This window comes from Cyprinodon tularosa, unplaced genomic scaffold (assembly GCF_016077235.1).
Source record: "Cyprinodon tularosa strain WSP-4 unplaced genomic scaffold, ASM1607723v1 ctg71, whole genome shotgun sequence".
Taxonomy (NCBI): Eukaryota; Metazoa; Chordata; class Actinopteri; order Cyprinodontiformes; family Cyprinodontidae; genus Cyprinodon; species Cyprinodon tularosa.
In genome coordinates this window covers 3,123,650-3,137,590 of record NW_024039463.1, presented here as the reverse complement: position 1 = coordinate 3,137,590, position 13,941 = coordinate 3,123,650, and the positions used below count along the sequence as shown (strand labels likewise).

The window sequence follows — 13,941 nt, the reverse complement described above, 5'->3', positions numbered from 1 at the left end:
AATCCCACCTGGGACTTTCCCCACCTTGAAACATAGGCAGTTTTGGTGTCAAATCAGACATCAATGACAACTCCAGGTAAGGTGAAAAGCATGCAAAGAAAACCCCAACCTTGTTAAGCACGAGGGCAGTGTCATTAGAAAACTCCGTAATGCATCTTTAAATAAAACTATAATTCCAAATCTGCTGTTCATCTTTTAAATTCTCCCTCCTAACTACAGATTTTCTCTGAGAACTTCACAGAAACCATGATTCTGATCCTGTAGCTGAAAAACATGTTGGTATATCCCGTTTACCGGTTTTTAACTTCAGCTGCCCCAGTAACAGCATCACAAACGGTCAAACAAGCTTTATTTTTCCATCTTCTGCACTTTACTCTATATAAAAAAAAAAAGAAAAAAAAAAGCATGGTGCATCTAATGTAAGAGCAGCATACTTCCAACATATTCCTTAACCTCTGATATGGGATGTTTAGGATATCATTAATCTAGAAATCAATTAATGACACCACCTATATGTTGCTAATGTTAATGGTGGATAGTATTATTTGCATGCAGCTGCCCACCTTCCTCCTCTTTGCTTTCCAAAGGGACACTCCAGGCAATGAGGTTTCGAGCAGCACGACCCTCTTCAGCGACTATTTTTCTCACTTTGTCGTGGCTGTTGGAGCGCTGAAAAGAGGCCTGCAAGACAGAACAGATTTAATTACAGATTTTCCTTTGGTGTATTATTTTTCCCTACATCTCGTGACATGTCTAAATGATTTGCATCGCTAAAAAACAGGCAGCAATTCTAATAGATAGAAAGAAACTTAAAAGATAGTTGCATGTTTTCCTACACAGTCTGATGTCATTTGTTTTCTGCAAGTATAGTGTTTTATTTAGGTTTTTTTTTTGGTTTTTGGTTTTTCAGAACAGTTAAGCTTTACTCTAAGGAAGAATGTCAGATCACATTGACAATCTCCATCAGAAATCTGTGACTTAACCCGGTAGTGATGACATGCTTAAAAAAATAAAAATAAATCACATTTTATTTGCTTTAGGTAAAGATCTGGATTTCCTATCTTGAGCTACACATTCTTGCCAATAATAAAATCTGTGAACAAGATGTTGCAAGACTAACTTAAGCTCTTGCAAAACCTTTGCTTTTCTCAGATGTCATAGTTTCTTACAAACTACTTACAAAATCCAATAGATATTTCACAATAAATAATCATAACACATGTAGCAAATCAAAGTGTTATGGACATCGTTCCCAAATCAAATCTTAAGTATTTATGAAGGTTTATATTTGAGGCATTTAAGTCTGTTTAACAGAAAGAATAAAACCAAAAGGTTGAAAATCCAGACACATAAATCATTAAATAACTTCAATTTTCAGTGTTAACAAACAGAACAAGCTGAAAGGAGCAGTGTTGCCATGGTTACCTGCATTTTAAGACATTTCATAACAGCAGAAACTCACAAAATGCACACTAAAGCTCAATCTCACTCAAGTCTTTTCTTATTCTAACATGCATGAGCTTTGAGGGTAAAGGTTTTTTTTTAAGTTATAAACTTTCAAATTATATGTACTTTTTATCATTTTAAAATAAAAGTGTACATGAGATTGTAACATTAAAAGCAAGCATGGGTGGAGAGGTTTAATGGCAGAGACCTTGAAAAGAAGCAGCTAGAGGCAGAGGCTTTAAACACACTCTGCTGCCAGCCTGCATCATGGTTGACCTACACATTGAATATGCATCATTGAACCTGACTCTAACCTCTAGTGAACACCCTGTGAGCTAAAAAACAAAACAAAAACATACTGACAGACTGCTCCCTTTATCTATGGCACATTAATAAAGCCCTAGTTCAAACACTGGATCAGCATCTGGCGATATCAACACCACGTAGAGAAAAATGACACTGTTTATATGAAGAACTCTGCTTTTAAACAGGAGGATGACTCATTAAAAAAAAAAAATGCTATGAGGTTACAAGGACTAAACAGAAGCAAACAGCCTGGAAGTCTGAATCTTTCCTCCTCACACAAAGGTCTGCATCACTCCTGCAAATCGTTTAATATACACTCCAGTAAAACCCAAATCGAATGTATTCATTTTTATGTCGTCTTACATTTGAAATGGTCCCACTAGCTATAAGAAGCCTAATAAAAATGAGAAGCTGTACTCCACTAAATTGCAAATGAGTCATGGAACAAACTGTGTCTTTACTTGGCTGCCTCTCAGCCAGACTGCTACTGAACTGAAAAGAAGTACTCTTACTATGCTTTATGTTAAAAAACTAAATTTTTCTCAGCCATATTTGAAGATGTGCAAAAAAAAAAAAAGTTATAACTTTGCATTATGTCATCCAACAAACTATTCTATTTAATCCGACCGGAATAATAGCAGCATGGCTCTTTCTAAACAGCATGCGTGCATCACTCTGGTACATTTGAATGTCCCTAAGGGAAGAGACCCAGCTGACCTACTTTTGCTAAGCAAAATTCTTTACATGTCAAGTGGTGTGGCCTGGGCTTTATTCTGGCAACTGGAATGATACAACAGAGACATCAAAGAACTGGACAACAAAAGAAAAAAAAAACAGCTAATTAAGGAGAGCCTTTTTTGCTCTGCATGCTGTAACCTGGACGCTCAAAAGATGAAGGTCTTTTAATCAATATCATATCAACAACGTAAATAAAACACCTTCCAACAACGTTAGTGTGATCCACTTAATGAGTACTCAATAAGCTGCCTACAGGCTGTCACCTGACCTGCAGAGAAGATGAACACTGAAGTTTAACTACTGTTATCTTATTTGACCAGGCAGTCCATTTCCCTGCATTAGTGTTTAAATTCAAGACGGTGCTGAGTAAGGGGGCAAAGTGTCAGGTTTCCCCTATTGGCAAGACCTACAAACAGGCATGAGCGTGAACAGAGAGCGAGCCCTGACTCATTATCAAAACATGGAAATAAAAACATTAGATCATACATACAGAATAGAAGTAGAGTCTAAGAGCAGGTTCTTCGTCTTTATCCACTGCTGACATTCTTAGTAGCCCATTCCTTGCAACCTGTCCCTTCTAACCAGCACTGCCATTTGTCCAAGGTGACATCGTTATCTGACAGCACGACCAAAATAGACGCCCACTGTGTAGTCAACACTGCTATAGCAACTTGGCCAGCTGTGCCAACTCCTCTCAAAGGCGATTGAGGGAGACAAGCAGTGAATAGTCCATCTATCCTTTCTTTCTCTACACGATTCTGCCCAGAGCTCTCTTTTTGTAATCTAGCCTCAGCCCTCTGCGCTCTGCTGAGTTAGCAGGCACTTCTTAGGCCTATCTCGCTGCCTGCCGGTCTCCTCTCCTTGCTGCTGTATGCAGCTTCCTATGTTTATAGCTCGCCTCTTCTTCGCTCCTAGCTCTGCATCAGAGCCCCCGCTATCTCTGCTCCACGTCTCTCCCTCTCCTTCTGCCACAGAACTGCGCAGTCATGTGTATGCAGCGGGCCTGCCCCTTTTGCCCCTCTATACCGTGCTGCCAGGGGGGCTGAGTATACATCTGCAGGGTAACACAAGACAGCGAACAGAAACAAAGCATATTATCCATAGAGCCATGCTCCACACCTGATGGGTTAAGTCAGGGGTGTCAAACTGGTTCCAGAAAGGGCCGTGTGGCTGCAGGTCTTCTTTCCAACCAAGCAATAGCACACCAGACTCCATTCATCTCATCAAGTCATCATGTTCAGATTGGACTCACTTGATGATATGACAGGAGTCTGGTGTGCTATTGCTTGGTTGGAAAGAAAACCTGCAGCCACACGGCCCTTTCTGGAACCAGTTTGACACCCGTGGGTTAAGTGGTTCTGAGATGCAACAACATCAGATAAGTTAAATACAAATGAAAAGAATTCATGGTTTCCAACTTTTACAGTGAAATTATTCAAACAATGCTGTGCACTTTCATTCAACCGCTTTTAAGTATTTGTGAAAACAGTGTCCATTTTCCCAATTGATCTTTCCAAAAAAATCTTAACTTAGGTCAGACTGGATGAGGAGCATCTGTGGGCCGCTATGTTTTAATCTTTTTACAGTATTTCTGCTGGATTTAGTTCTGCAGTTTGTTAGGGCCAAAACACGGATTGTATTTTGTGATCTCCATCATTCTATTGTAGCTCTATGTTTATGCTCACGGTCATTGGATTAGGGGTTTATGATCACCAAAGTATCTAGTCTTTTGTAGGCTGAACAAGTGTTTTTTTTTTTTTTTTTTTACCCAGGGATACCCTGTATTTAACCTATATTTATCCTAAATCAAACTCTGAGCTGCTTTAATGAGCCTGCTGAGGAAAAGCATCCTCAGTAAAACACTGCTGTCACCACATTTCACAAGGAAACTGTTTGTTCTGTGTAAAGTGCAGTGTTAGTATTATTCTAGATAAATAAGATTCTGCATTTAGGCCAAAATGTAAAAGAATCTGACTGCTACTGCTAAAAAAAAAAAATACAACAAATGAATTTGTCATAGAAAAAAACAAAAACCTGCAGTTATGTACTTCCTGTTTCAAAACTAACCACTACTGATTTAAGGCTGTAACTAAACCACCACAAAAAACACAGATTTATATTCTTAACTGATGCGGAATAGCTTTTTAAAATGAGATCTTTAAGATGTCATCCAAGTACAGTTGGAGCTGGGATCTTTGATGATTAACTGTAAAAGATGCCACAGTAGTTGACACTGCAGCTTTTCTCAAGCGGCAAATATGTCATAAAAAACATAGTGCACCACAAAAATAGAGCAGTCATTTAATTAGGGGTTAATGATGTTACCAAAGTCCTTTCTCAATATATTAACAGATCCAAAGGACTGCTGGAAAACAACAATTGATTTTTTAATTACGGCTATTATTAGTGTGCTATATTTTGTTAGCATTTGATAATGCAGTTTAATTGTTTAGTGAAATATATATATATACACACACACATATATATATATATATATATATATATATATATATATAAATAAATAACATATACACATACATAGTATGTATGTGTATATGTTTTATATATATATGTATTACATACATATATATAAAACATATATACATATATAAAACATATACACATACATACATACATATATAAAACATGTACACATACATACATACATACATACATATATAAAACATATACACATACATACATATATATACACATACACATTTTCCCTCTCTAAATGTGTAATAGATAAGTTTATAATGAGATGTAAAAAAAAACAAAAAAAAAAGGTATGGTAAAAAAGTTTGTAAAATGTTGATTATTCCACTTTCTTTTTTAATATTCTTTTTCAATTTTTACCAAATTATTAGTATTTGTGAAATGTACAGAAATTCCAGAATTCCTACAGAATTCATTCTGGTTTATATTAACTTGATTGAATGCTGCATTTAGTGACAGAAACAGACTTCAGTAGGAGAAGCAACACTAGCTGACATTATTTTGGTAAACACACCTAAATAGTGCAAGTATTCTGCAGCAGAAGTGTTTAAAAACTGTAAATTTGAGGACAACACACCCACTGAAGGTAAGTAATCCCTTTACGGGTATGCAGGCTAACCTAGCTTGGTTGGTGTAGCAATGGTTACCGTTAATATTTTTTCAAGAGCACTTAATTACTGCTTTACACATACCTTAGAAGAAAGCGTAGATGCACTTTTGCTTTTGCCTCCTCCATGCGAGGAACCAGAGCTGTTGCTCCCAGACCTTTCCCTCCCGTCAACACCTTGGCTAACCCTCGGGCCGAGACGGTGCTGGCCAGCGCCACGCCGCCTCCCATCGTGGCGGTTGTCTTTAGACATCGACCCGTCTCAAGTGTCGGGTCTTAGTGTTTATGAAAAATTGACGTTCAACTACAAAGTAGTCTTCTGGTCAATTGTGATGGAAAATCATGTCAGATAAATGCATGACACAGGGCAACCTATATGAAGCAGTAGCAGGAAGTGCGTTGGGTTCATTTCTGTGACTGATGTTGAGATTATCCAATGGAATTCCAGTACCTTAGCGAGGACGCGCACGTCAGCCAATCAGATGCTGTATATATTATAACAAAGGTGGTCTTTTTTTCTGTGGGCGTGACTTTGAATCCTCTACCATGGCAACCAGTGAGATCAGGCGGGACATCCACCGTTTGTCGGTTGTGTTGACAACATAGATGAAGTAGCAAGGAAACACCCGGAAGCGGTGCGAGATATGATCTTGCTTTCAAACTAAAAGTATAACCACTGAGCCTACACAAGGGTACTACTCACTAGGGCCTCTGACCACTATTTGTATATATATATATATATATATATATATATATATATATATATATATATATATATATATATATATATATATATATATATATATATATATATATATATGTGTGTGTGTGTGTGTGTGTGTGTGTGCATAAACATTTTATAGTCTTAATAATGTATGCCTTCATTGTCATAACCCTTTTAATGTCCCTGGTCCTTTTAATTTGAAATTCATTACCGGAAACACAACCACCTAGTTAATTCGAACATTGTTAGACTCTGCATTTGTTCCAACAACTTTTCACGGTAATATTTTGTGCAGCTAATAACAACTGCATTTGGGTTTTAAGTCGCATTATATATGTTAATTGCTAATTTTGACTCGGGTGTAAGCTAACACAGTTTGTAATTTCTTTTCGCTCCTATGCTTCCTCTCCTTTACCCAGTTTTATAGCTATTCAGCAAAGTGACCCGGATAAAAATCTCTATGCTAGGCTAGTTTAATTCTCTACTCTATGCTTTTAATTTTAACTGAGGCAGATGTGTGTGGATTTTGCATGTTGTGTTTTTGTTTGTTTTTTTGTCTTTGTATGAACTTCCACTAGCAGCCCACCAGATAGCAGAATTGCATTGAATATTTCTGTTCATGATGTTTACTCCTTTTCTCAACAGATGGAAAGGCCTTTGTTGCTCTTCCTGCTGATGCTTCAGTTTGAAGTTGTGCAATTAGGCTCACACGATCATTATATTAATGAAGATCATTACGTCAGCCAGCAGCATAACCCTGACCATGACATGGCTGTTCTGTTAGGAGATCAGGTTATTCAGTATTTTGGTCATGTTGTATTTTTGTCCTCCAAATTATCCACTGCAAATTTTAAGTCTTGTTTTATTTTTTAGAACACCAAGGAATTAAAGAAACTCAGCTCAGAAGAGCAGAAAAAGAAGTTAATGGAAATTTTAAAGCTGATTGATACAAATGGGGACAATCTTCTAAGTTCAGGTAACATTATGTTAGGTCAGAAATGTACAAATAAACAAATGGGAATATATTTTCTGTTTGGTTTTATTGTGTGTTTTATTCTCAGAGGAGATCACTCTGTGGATTCAGCATGTCTATAGAAAATATGCTCTGGAAGACGCAGAGGAGCGGTTCGCCGAGTTTGATTTGAACAAAGATGGTGTTGTAACATGGGAAGAGTACAGCTCTGTTGCTCATGATCAGCTCATTACCTTTGATGATGACACCGTACTGGAGAATCCCGAGCATGAGTCTCTGAGACAAGTAAGCAAACATTAAACCGTGTGTTGCAACAAGTATTCATACACTTAAATGTTTCAAATTTGGTCATGTCTTTTACAATTACGCCACCGACTTATTTATTCAGGTGTATTTTACCATGATGTTTAGTTTTTAAATTTTTGCTTTTAACTTTCTATGATGATTTTACCTGTAGCACTTTGAGATTTCTCATAAATGTAAAGTGCATTCTAATAAAATGTATTATATATTTTTTTTATCATGTTACAACCAAACACCATATTGCATTGAAATTCCATGTAATAAACCAACCCAGATTAAACCGTAATTATGATAAAAATAAATTATATTATAATTAAAAAAATATTATTATGCAGTGTGTCAGCCACCTGAAATATACCATAGCAAAAAAGGGTCCAAATAGTCCTTTATGATGGTTGTATTGCATAAAAATCTGTTGTGATAATGATTTGAGGTTCAATATTATTTTCTGCTGCACTTGCTTGAACAATATATAAACTCAGCCTTTATAATTATGTATAAATTTGTTTCAATCAATTACAACATCTCAATAGAATCTTAAGTTTGTTGTGATATGATAAAACAGTTCAAGGGATATAGGCATATTCTTACTACAAAATACGGTAATGTCTCACGGTTTATTCCATATTCTTCTGTAAATTTGTTTTACTAAAAAATATTCTGATATCACTTTTAGCTTCTCTTAAAGGAGAAGAGGCGCTTTGATTTTGCCGATGTGGATGGTACGCCCGGTCTAAACGTGACAGAGTTTCTTGCCTTCACCCATCCATCTGAAGTGGATTACATGGCTGTAAGTTTATTTTACTTCTGATTCCTGCAAAATCCGATGTGATGATGAGGCACTTTCCGATACAGGAGAATCTCTACTTTTGACTCGCTTTGTTTCTGCCAGGACTTTGCCATTGAAGATGTATTGAATGAATATGATACGGATAAAGATGGATTCATCAGTCTTAGTGAATTTATTGGCAACGTGCGTAATGAAGGTAGGGCAGTGTGTCCTTTATCCCAATTCCTTCTCTGTTTTTAGTTGTTGAAAACTTTTATCTTTTTTTTTTCTAAATAAGGAGAGCCTCCATCACAGTGGGAGATTGAAGAAACAGTGCGGTTTAAAGAGCTGTATGACCAAAACAGGGACGGCAAACTGGATCGAGAGGAGCAGCTGCGCTGGGTCGCTCCTAATAGCTACGGTTCAGCAAGAGAGGAAGTAAGCTTCGATTGCTCCATCAAAATTAGCTGAAATAAAAACATGCAGTGTTAGCGGGTTTCCAACACACACTACTGAGATTGATCTTTATTTTCAGCCACAAATATAGAGAAAAACAATCAAAGCAAACACGTCAAGTGATCACAAGGAGACGTGCCTGTAATAGTGCTTTTTGTTGTGATCCTTTAATCTGCGAATGCTAAAGCAGTTCTGAGGATCCAAAACAGTCTAATACCATAATACTCCCGCCACCAAGTGTTCTCATTGGAAATGGGGATATGGTATTGCTGCTGCTTAAGAAACCCCCAAATTATTCCTAAAAGTTTCATTTGTACACTCGTGTATCCTTAAATGGCATCAATTAGCAGCTTTCTTTTATTGCTTCTACAATCATAATTCTTGGGGTGTTATAGAATATGTATTACCATAATACCAAAAATATCTACCACCGCTTTATCAGTTGGGTGTGCACGTGTAGCAAAAAAATATAGCAATATTTTATATCTGAACAGCTGAAAGATGTTGACGTATAGAAATAAGTGCCCAATGCAACTTTCTGTAGTGCAACCAAAAGAAACAATAAAGTGAGAGGACTTTTAGTAACTCTGCTGCTGTATGTGGCAGTGGTACGGTTTCCCATACCTGCTTTTATTACTTTATTCAATGGTTAGAAAATCCAACCAAATCTCTAGTCAAATAAACATTACACCCCCACCTAATAATTAGGTTCCAATCTTGAAGTTATAACTCTGTAAGAGAAATATCTCCATACAACATAAAGGCTGTAATATTTCGATTTCATTTGCCCTCGTCTTTAACAGGCTCTTCACCTCATCAAGGAAATGGACCAGGATGGAGATGGGCAAATTTCAGCATCTGAAGTTTTAAAAAACCAGGAAACCTTCATGAACAGTGAAGTGACAGACTATGGTAGACACCTCCACGTGTCACATGATGAATTATAACCGCTATTCTTTTTTTTTTTTATTGTTGGATCATCTTGTGTTGTTCAATAAAGTTAGTTTTTCTGTTTGTGTGAAACTTTGATTTCTGTAACAGTAAATAGTAAACGCTATCATTTCTAAGGTACTTAATATCATTGAGCTACATCTCAATTAATTAGGAGATAAATGAAAACTTATAAATTGATAGAAGAAAATAAAAAATACAGTAAAGAACAAAGTGATATGTTTTAAGTTAGTATTTGTTTTAATGTCCAGAATAATTTATAATTTACAAACAATAATTTCTTATAGAAATAGAAAAAGAATTTACATGATGGAAATGAGTGTGCGGTCATGAGCCATTTGAATGAAATATTCCACTGCAGTATGGATTACACATAGAGTACATCTGGGAACTCTTCCTTTCAATGAACCTTTCCTTTCAATGAGCACTGTGGTTTTGGTTGGTGCCAAGCACGGCTTTATGACAACATTAACAGCTCTACAAATATTGTCTGCAGAGGGGACCTTGAAGTGCTGTAAGACCTCCTACTTGAGGATTTTGGTATTGCATAGACACGGGAGCCCCAAGAGATGAACTGGCTCCTGAAAACATAATTCACTGTAGTCAATTAACTGGATCTAAAGCAGTTTTGATTCCCTGTCTGTCCACTCTTCTCTATTTATTAAATCATTATGAAGTTTATATGCTGAATGCTCTTAGTGAAGCATGATTCAGAAGGGGGTCCCCAGCATTGTGATGTAACAGCAGGAATCTCATAGTCCTTTTAGGGTTACCAAGAAAAAGTTTTAGAGGTCTGCAAATCCTTTGAAATGTTGCTGCTTGCATCTTGAGCAAAAATGGGAAATATGAGCACATTAAACCAGCACTGACATCTTTTCACTGATGCCTTATCGCTCTGAATGGTCTGGCTCCTTCCTATCTCTGATCCTTTGCTCCTGTTGGTTCCAACTTGTATTCTCTGATCTCAGGGCGCGTTCCTAAAGCAGAAGAAAAGCTCATCAGCATATTGCAGTCCATTTTGGGAAAGACACCCTTGGAATAATGCATGAGTATGAGAAATTATTTAGGAAACTTGCAGATTATAGGAACCACCTTTGTTTCATTTTAAGATGTAGACAGCAAAGACTCGTTCCAAACAGCTAAGACTGAAGTCTACTATCAAAGGACACGGCAGAAGAGATCCTTAAGAATGTGCACAAAAAGCTACTTAGTGAAAGGATAAGACAGACTCGCTTCACAATTGAAGCTATCATAGATCAGAATAGATCAGACAAGGCAGAAGCTGTCCAGCCTTCTGTCACTTTTGTTGATAAGGTCCAGCTTTCACAGCACCAGAAAACAAAAGAAAGACAAAAAGCTAAATTCAACAAATTACAACAGAAAGCCGCAATTAAACAAGAAACCAACATATCACAGGAGGAAGCCACCAACATCGAGGTCCAGGACAAGTGAGTTAAAAACCTATCTAGCAGACCGCTGACAAAACCAGAGATGGATGTTCTGAGTAAAGGCCTGAATTTTGCCGTTTCCCCACAAATAACCATTGTGGAGCCAATCACTGCCACTGAATCTGCCTATAGGAACAACAACTTGCCTGAAACAGAGGCAGAGCAACTCAGAATAAAAGTAACAGCTACCCTGTCCGGCGCCAAACCACCTTCTTCCAATCTCACAGCACAGGAAATGAAAGCCATAACATCCCTTAGCCAGAACCAAAGCATCACCATATTACCAGCAGACAAATAAAGATGCAAAATGGTCCTAAACACTTTCGACTACCAGGACAAAATTCTCACTACTGAGTGACACCAACACATATGAGTTTTTGAAAAGAGATCCAACCAATGCCTACAAAAAGAAAATCACGGAGTACCTCAAGCAACTCGAAAAAGACAAGGCAATTAACTCTTCGGCTTATTTTAGATTATATCTAGGGGGTTATTTTAGATTATATGTAGGGGATGACATTCCATGCTTATATGGAATCCCAAAAATTCCCAAGGAAGGAACACCACTCTAACCCATTGTCAGCATTATTAACTCAGTAACATACAACATACATTGCTAAACAGCTCACTAATATTTTAGCCCCTTTGGTGTTAAACACACCGACAAAGTCAAACATTTAAAGATGGTGCCAGGAGAAACCCTGGTGTCTTTTGATGTTACTTCACATGCATACCTATATCAGAGGCAGTGGAAACCGTCAGGAAGCGTCTTCAACAAGACAGTGACCTAAACAACAGGACTAATTTCACTCTGGACAAGATCTGCACCCTACTGGAACTCTGTCTTTCCACAGCCTATTTCAAGTGTATGGATAATATTTACAGATAAAAGCATGGTTGTGCAATGGGATCTCCCGTGTCACCAATTGTAGCCAATCTTTACATGGAAAAAATGGAAAAGAGAGCTTTGGACACTCTCAGAGTGAGCCATTGATTTAGATATGTGGATGACACATTAGTCAAACTCCAGCTGAAAGAAGCGGAAGCTTTCATAAGAGGGAAAACTCAACATTGAAGTGTATAGGAAATCCACTCACACAGACCAATATCTTCTTTTTGACTCATGCCACCCACTGGAACAAAAACGTTCAGTCATCAGAACCTTACAACATCGCACTGAAGATGTCCCTATAAAAGAAGAAGAAGAAAAGCACAAAGAAACACATCAAAGATGCTTTCAAATCTGTGGATACCCAAGCTGGGTGTTCGTCAAATCAGTAAGGAATGACAAAAGACACGTAGCAGAGCAAAATTTGGCCCGTCTATCACCAACATAGGCCAATCAGCTAACCAGTATTTTCGCCCCTTCCCAAAATTACTTCAACCGAAGGTTTCCAGATGGATATGCGGAGCAAATCCATCTGGCGGAGTCAGGTTAAAGCGAAACCTCTTCAAACTTGGAATCTAAGTCCAGTGGATACATTTTTTTTAACTTTGTTGGAATTACTATGACCTGGATGACAGAGAAACTTCACCAACAGAAGGAAAGTTGTTAGAGAGCATGCTTTTTCTTGTCCTACAACATACTGGTAAATAAAACCTCCCTCAAGATATTAGGCTGGCTTGTTGTTTGGAGGTTTTTAAAAGACCGACTTGTTCGGGATTCTATGTTTTAAATTTAAATGTGTTTATGCTAATATTTCTTTTTTTGTTTATATATTTTATCCTTGTTTTATTCAATATTTACTTTTTATGTTCTGTTAAAATTGAGCACTTTGTTTTAAAGGGCCTTTTCAATAATACTTTAGCACCTTTTTCTACCACAGTTTTTCCTTCCATGTGACTTTCCATAAATAGTTTTTTTTTATAACACTCTAAACAGTTACCTTCTTTAACAATTGGCTGTTTCTGTCTAAAGCTTCCTGTCTAGAGTGTTGATGACTGCCTGCTGTCCACAACTTTCATGATGGTATCTTTCCCTGTGATTGTGCTGGCCAGGAGTCACAAAAGTTTTTAAACCTGAGAGCTAATTCACAGGTAATAAATGAGAATAATCAGTTTAACTTATACATCATGTACCCGAAACACAATTTTAGAACTTTGTTTTATTTTCGTTTTACAAAAGAAAAGAGTTCTTAAAAAAATATCTGAGATAACCCTCAACTTCCTCTTCATCAGGCTGCCTTTGTCTTTAGTCAGAGACTTTAGGTACCACAGAGCACTAAAGGAGATCCTTTCTGTATATAGCTATCAGCATCTACAACAGCTCTTAAAAAACAAGTGAGTCACAAAGGTTTAATTTCTGTTTTATATTAATGTCCTTTGAGTAAATGTTGATGGTCACTGGCTAATATCATAACATTTCTGTATAAAATGTGTATTTTATTGGCTTTATAATAATCTATATTATAAATAATGAAATTTGAGCTTTTATTTGCATTGAGTAATTCCATCCATCCATCCATCCATCCATCCATCCATCCATCCATCCATCCATCCATCCATCCATCCATCCATCCATCCATCCATCCATTTTCTTCCGCCGGGTCGCGGAAGCAGCATTCTAAGCAAAGATGCACAGACTTCCCGATCCCCACACACTTCCTCCAGCTGCTCTTGGGGGACCCCAAGGCGACACCAGGCCAGCTCAGAGACATAATCCCTTGTGAAAGGCCCATGTCCTGGGCCTTCCACGAGGCCTCCTTCCAATGGGACATGCCTGGA

At 37.4% G+C, this 13,941-nt stretch overlaps 2 protein-coding genes across 4 annotated transcripts in view; one reads left to right on the top strand and one right to left on the bottom strand.

The window, feature by feature from the left end:
- scaper (S-phase cyclin A-associated protein in the ER) overlaps window positions 1-5,996 on the bottom strand; it is a 71,413-nt gene extending 65,417 nt beyond the window's left edge. For 2 of the 3 annotated variants that reach the window (XM_038268739.1, XM_038268741.1), the window contains exons 1-2: window positions 5,679-5,996; window positions 564-681 (exon numbers count right to left, since the gene is read on the bottom strand). In XM_038268739.1, coding sequence (XP_038124667.1) covers window positions 564-681; window positions 5,679-5,846 — 286 coding nt within the window. In that variant the 5' untranslated portion in view covers window positions 5,847-5,996. Of the gene's footprint in view, window positions 1-563; window positions 682-2,980; window positions 3,418-5,678 lie in introns of those variants that run through there. The other variant, XM_038268740.1, reaches the window with a different exon arrangement.
- Window positions 5,997-6,530: 534 nt separating this feature from the next.
- rcn2 (reticulocalbin 2) lies at window positions 6,531-9,832 on the top strand. The gene is made up of 8 exons (XM_038268880.1): window positions 6,531-6,596; window positions 6,963-7,109; window positions 7,191-7,293; window positions 7,379-7,575; window positions 8,270-8,383; window positions 8,486-8,579; window positions 8,661-8,800; window positions 9,622-9,832. The coding sequence occupies exons 2-8, from the start codon at window positions 6,963-6,965 to the stop codon at window positions 9,763-9,765; spliced, it is 939 nt and encodes a 312-aa protein (XP_038124808.1). The 5' UTR covers window positions 6,531-6,596; the 3' UTR covers window positions 9,766-9,832.
- The last annotated feature ends 4,109 nt before the right edge of the window (window positions 9,833-13,941 follow it).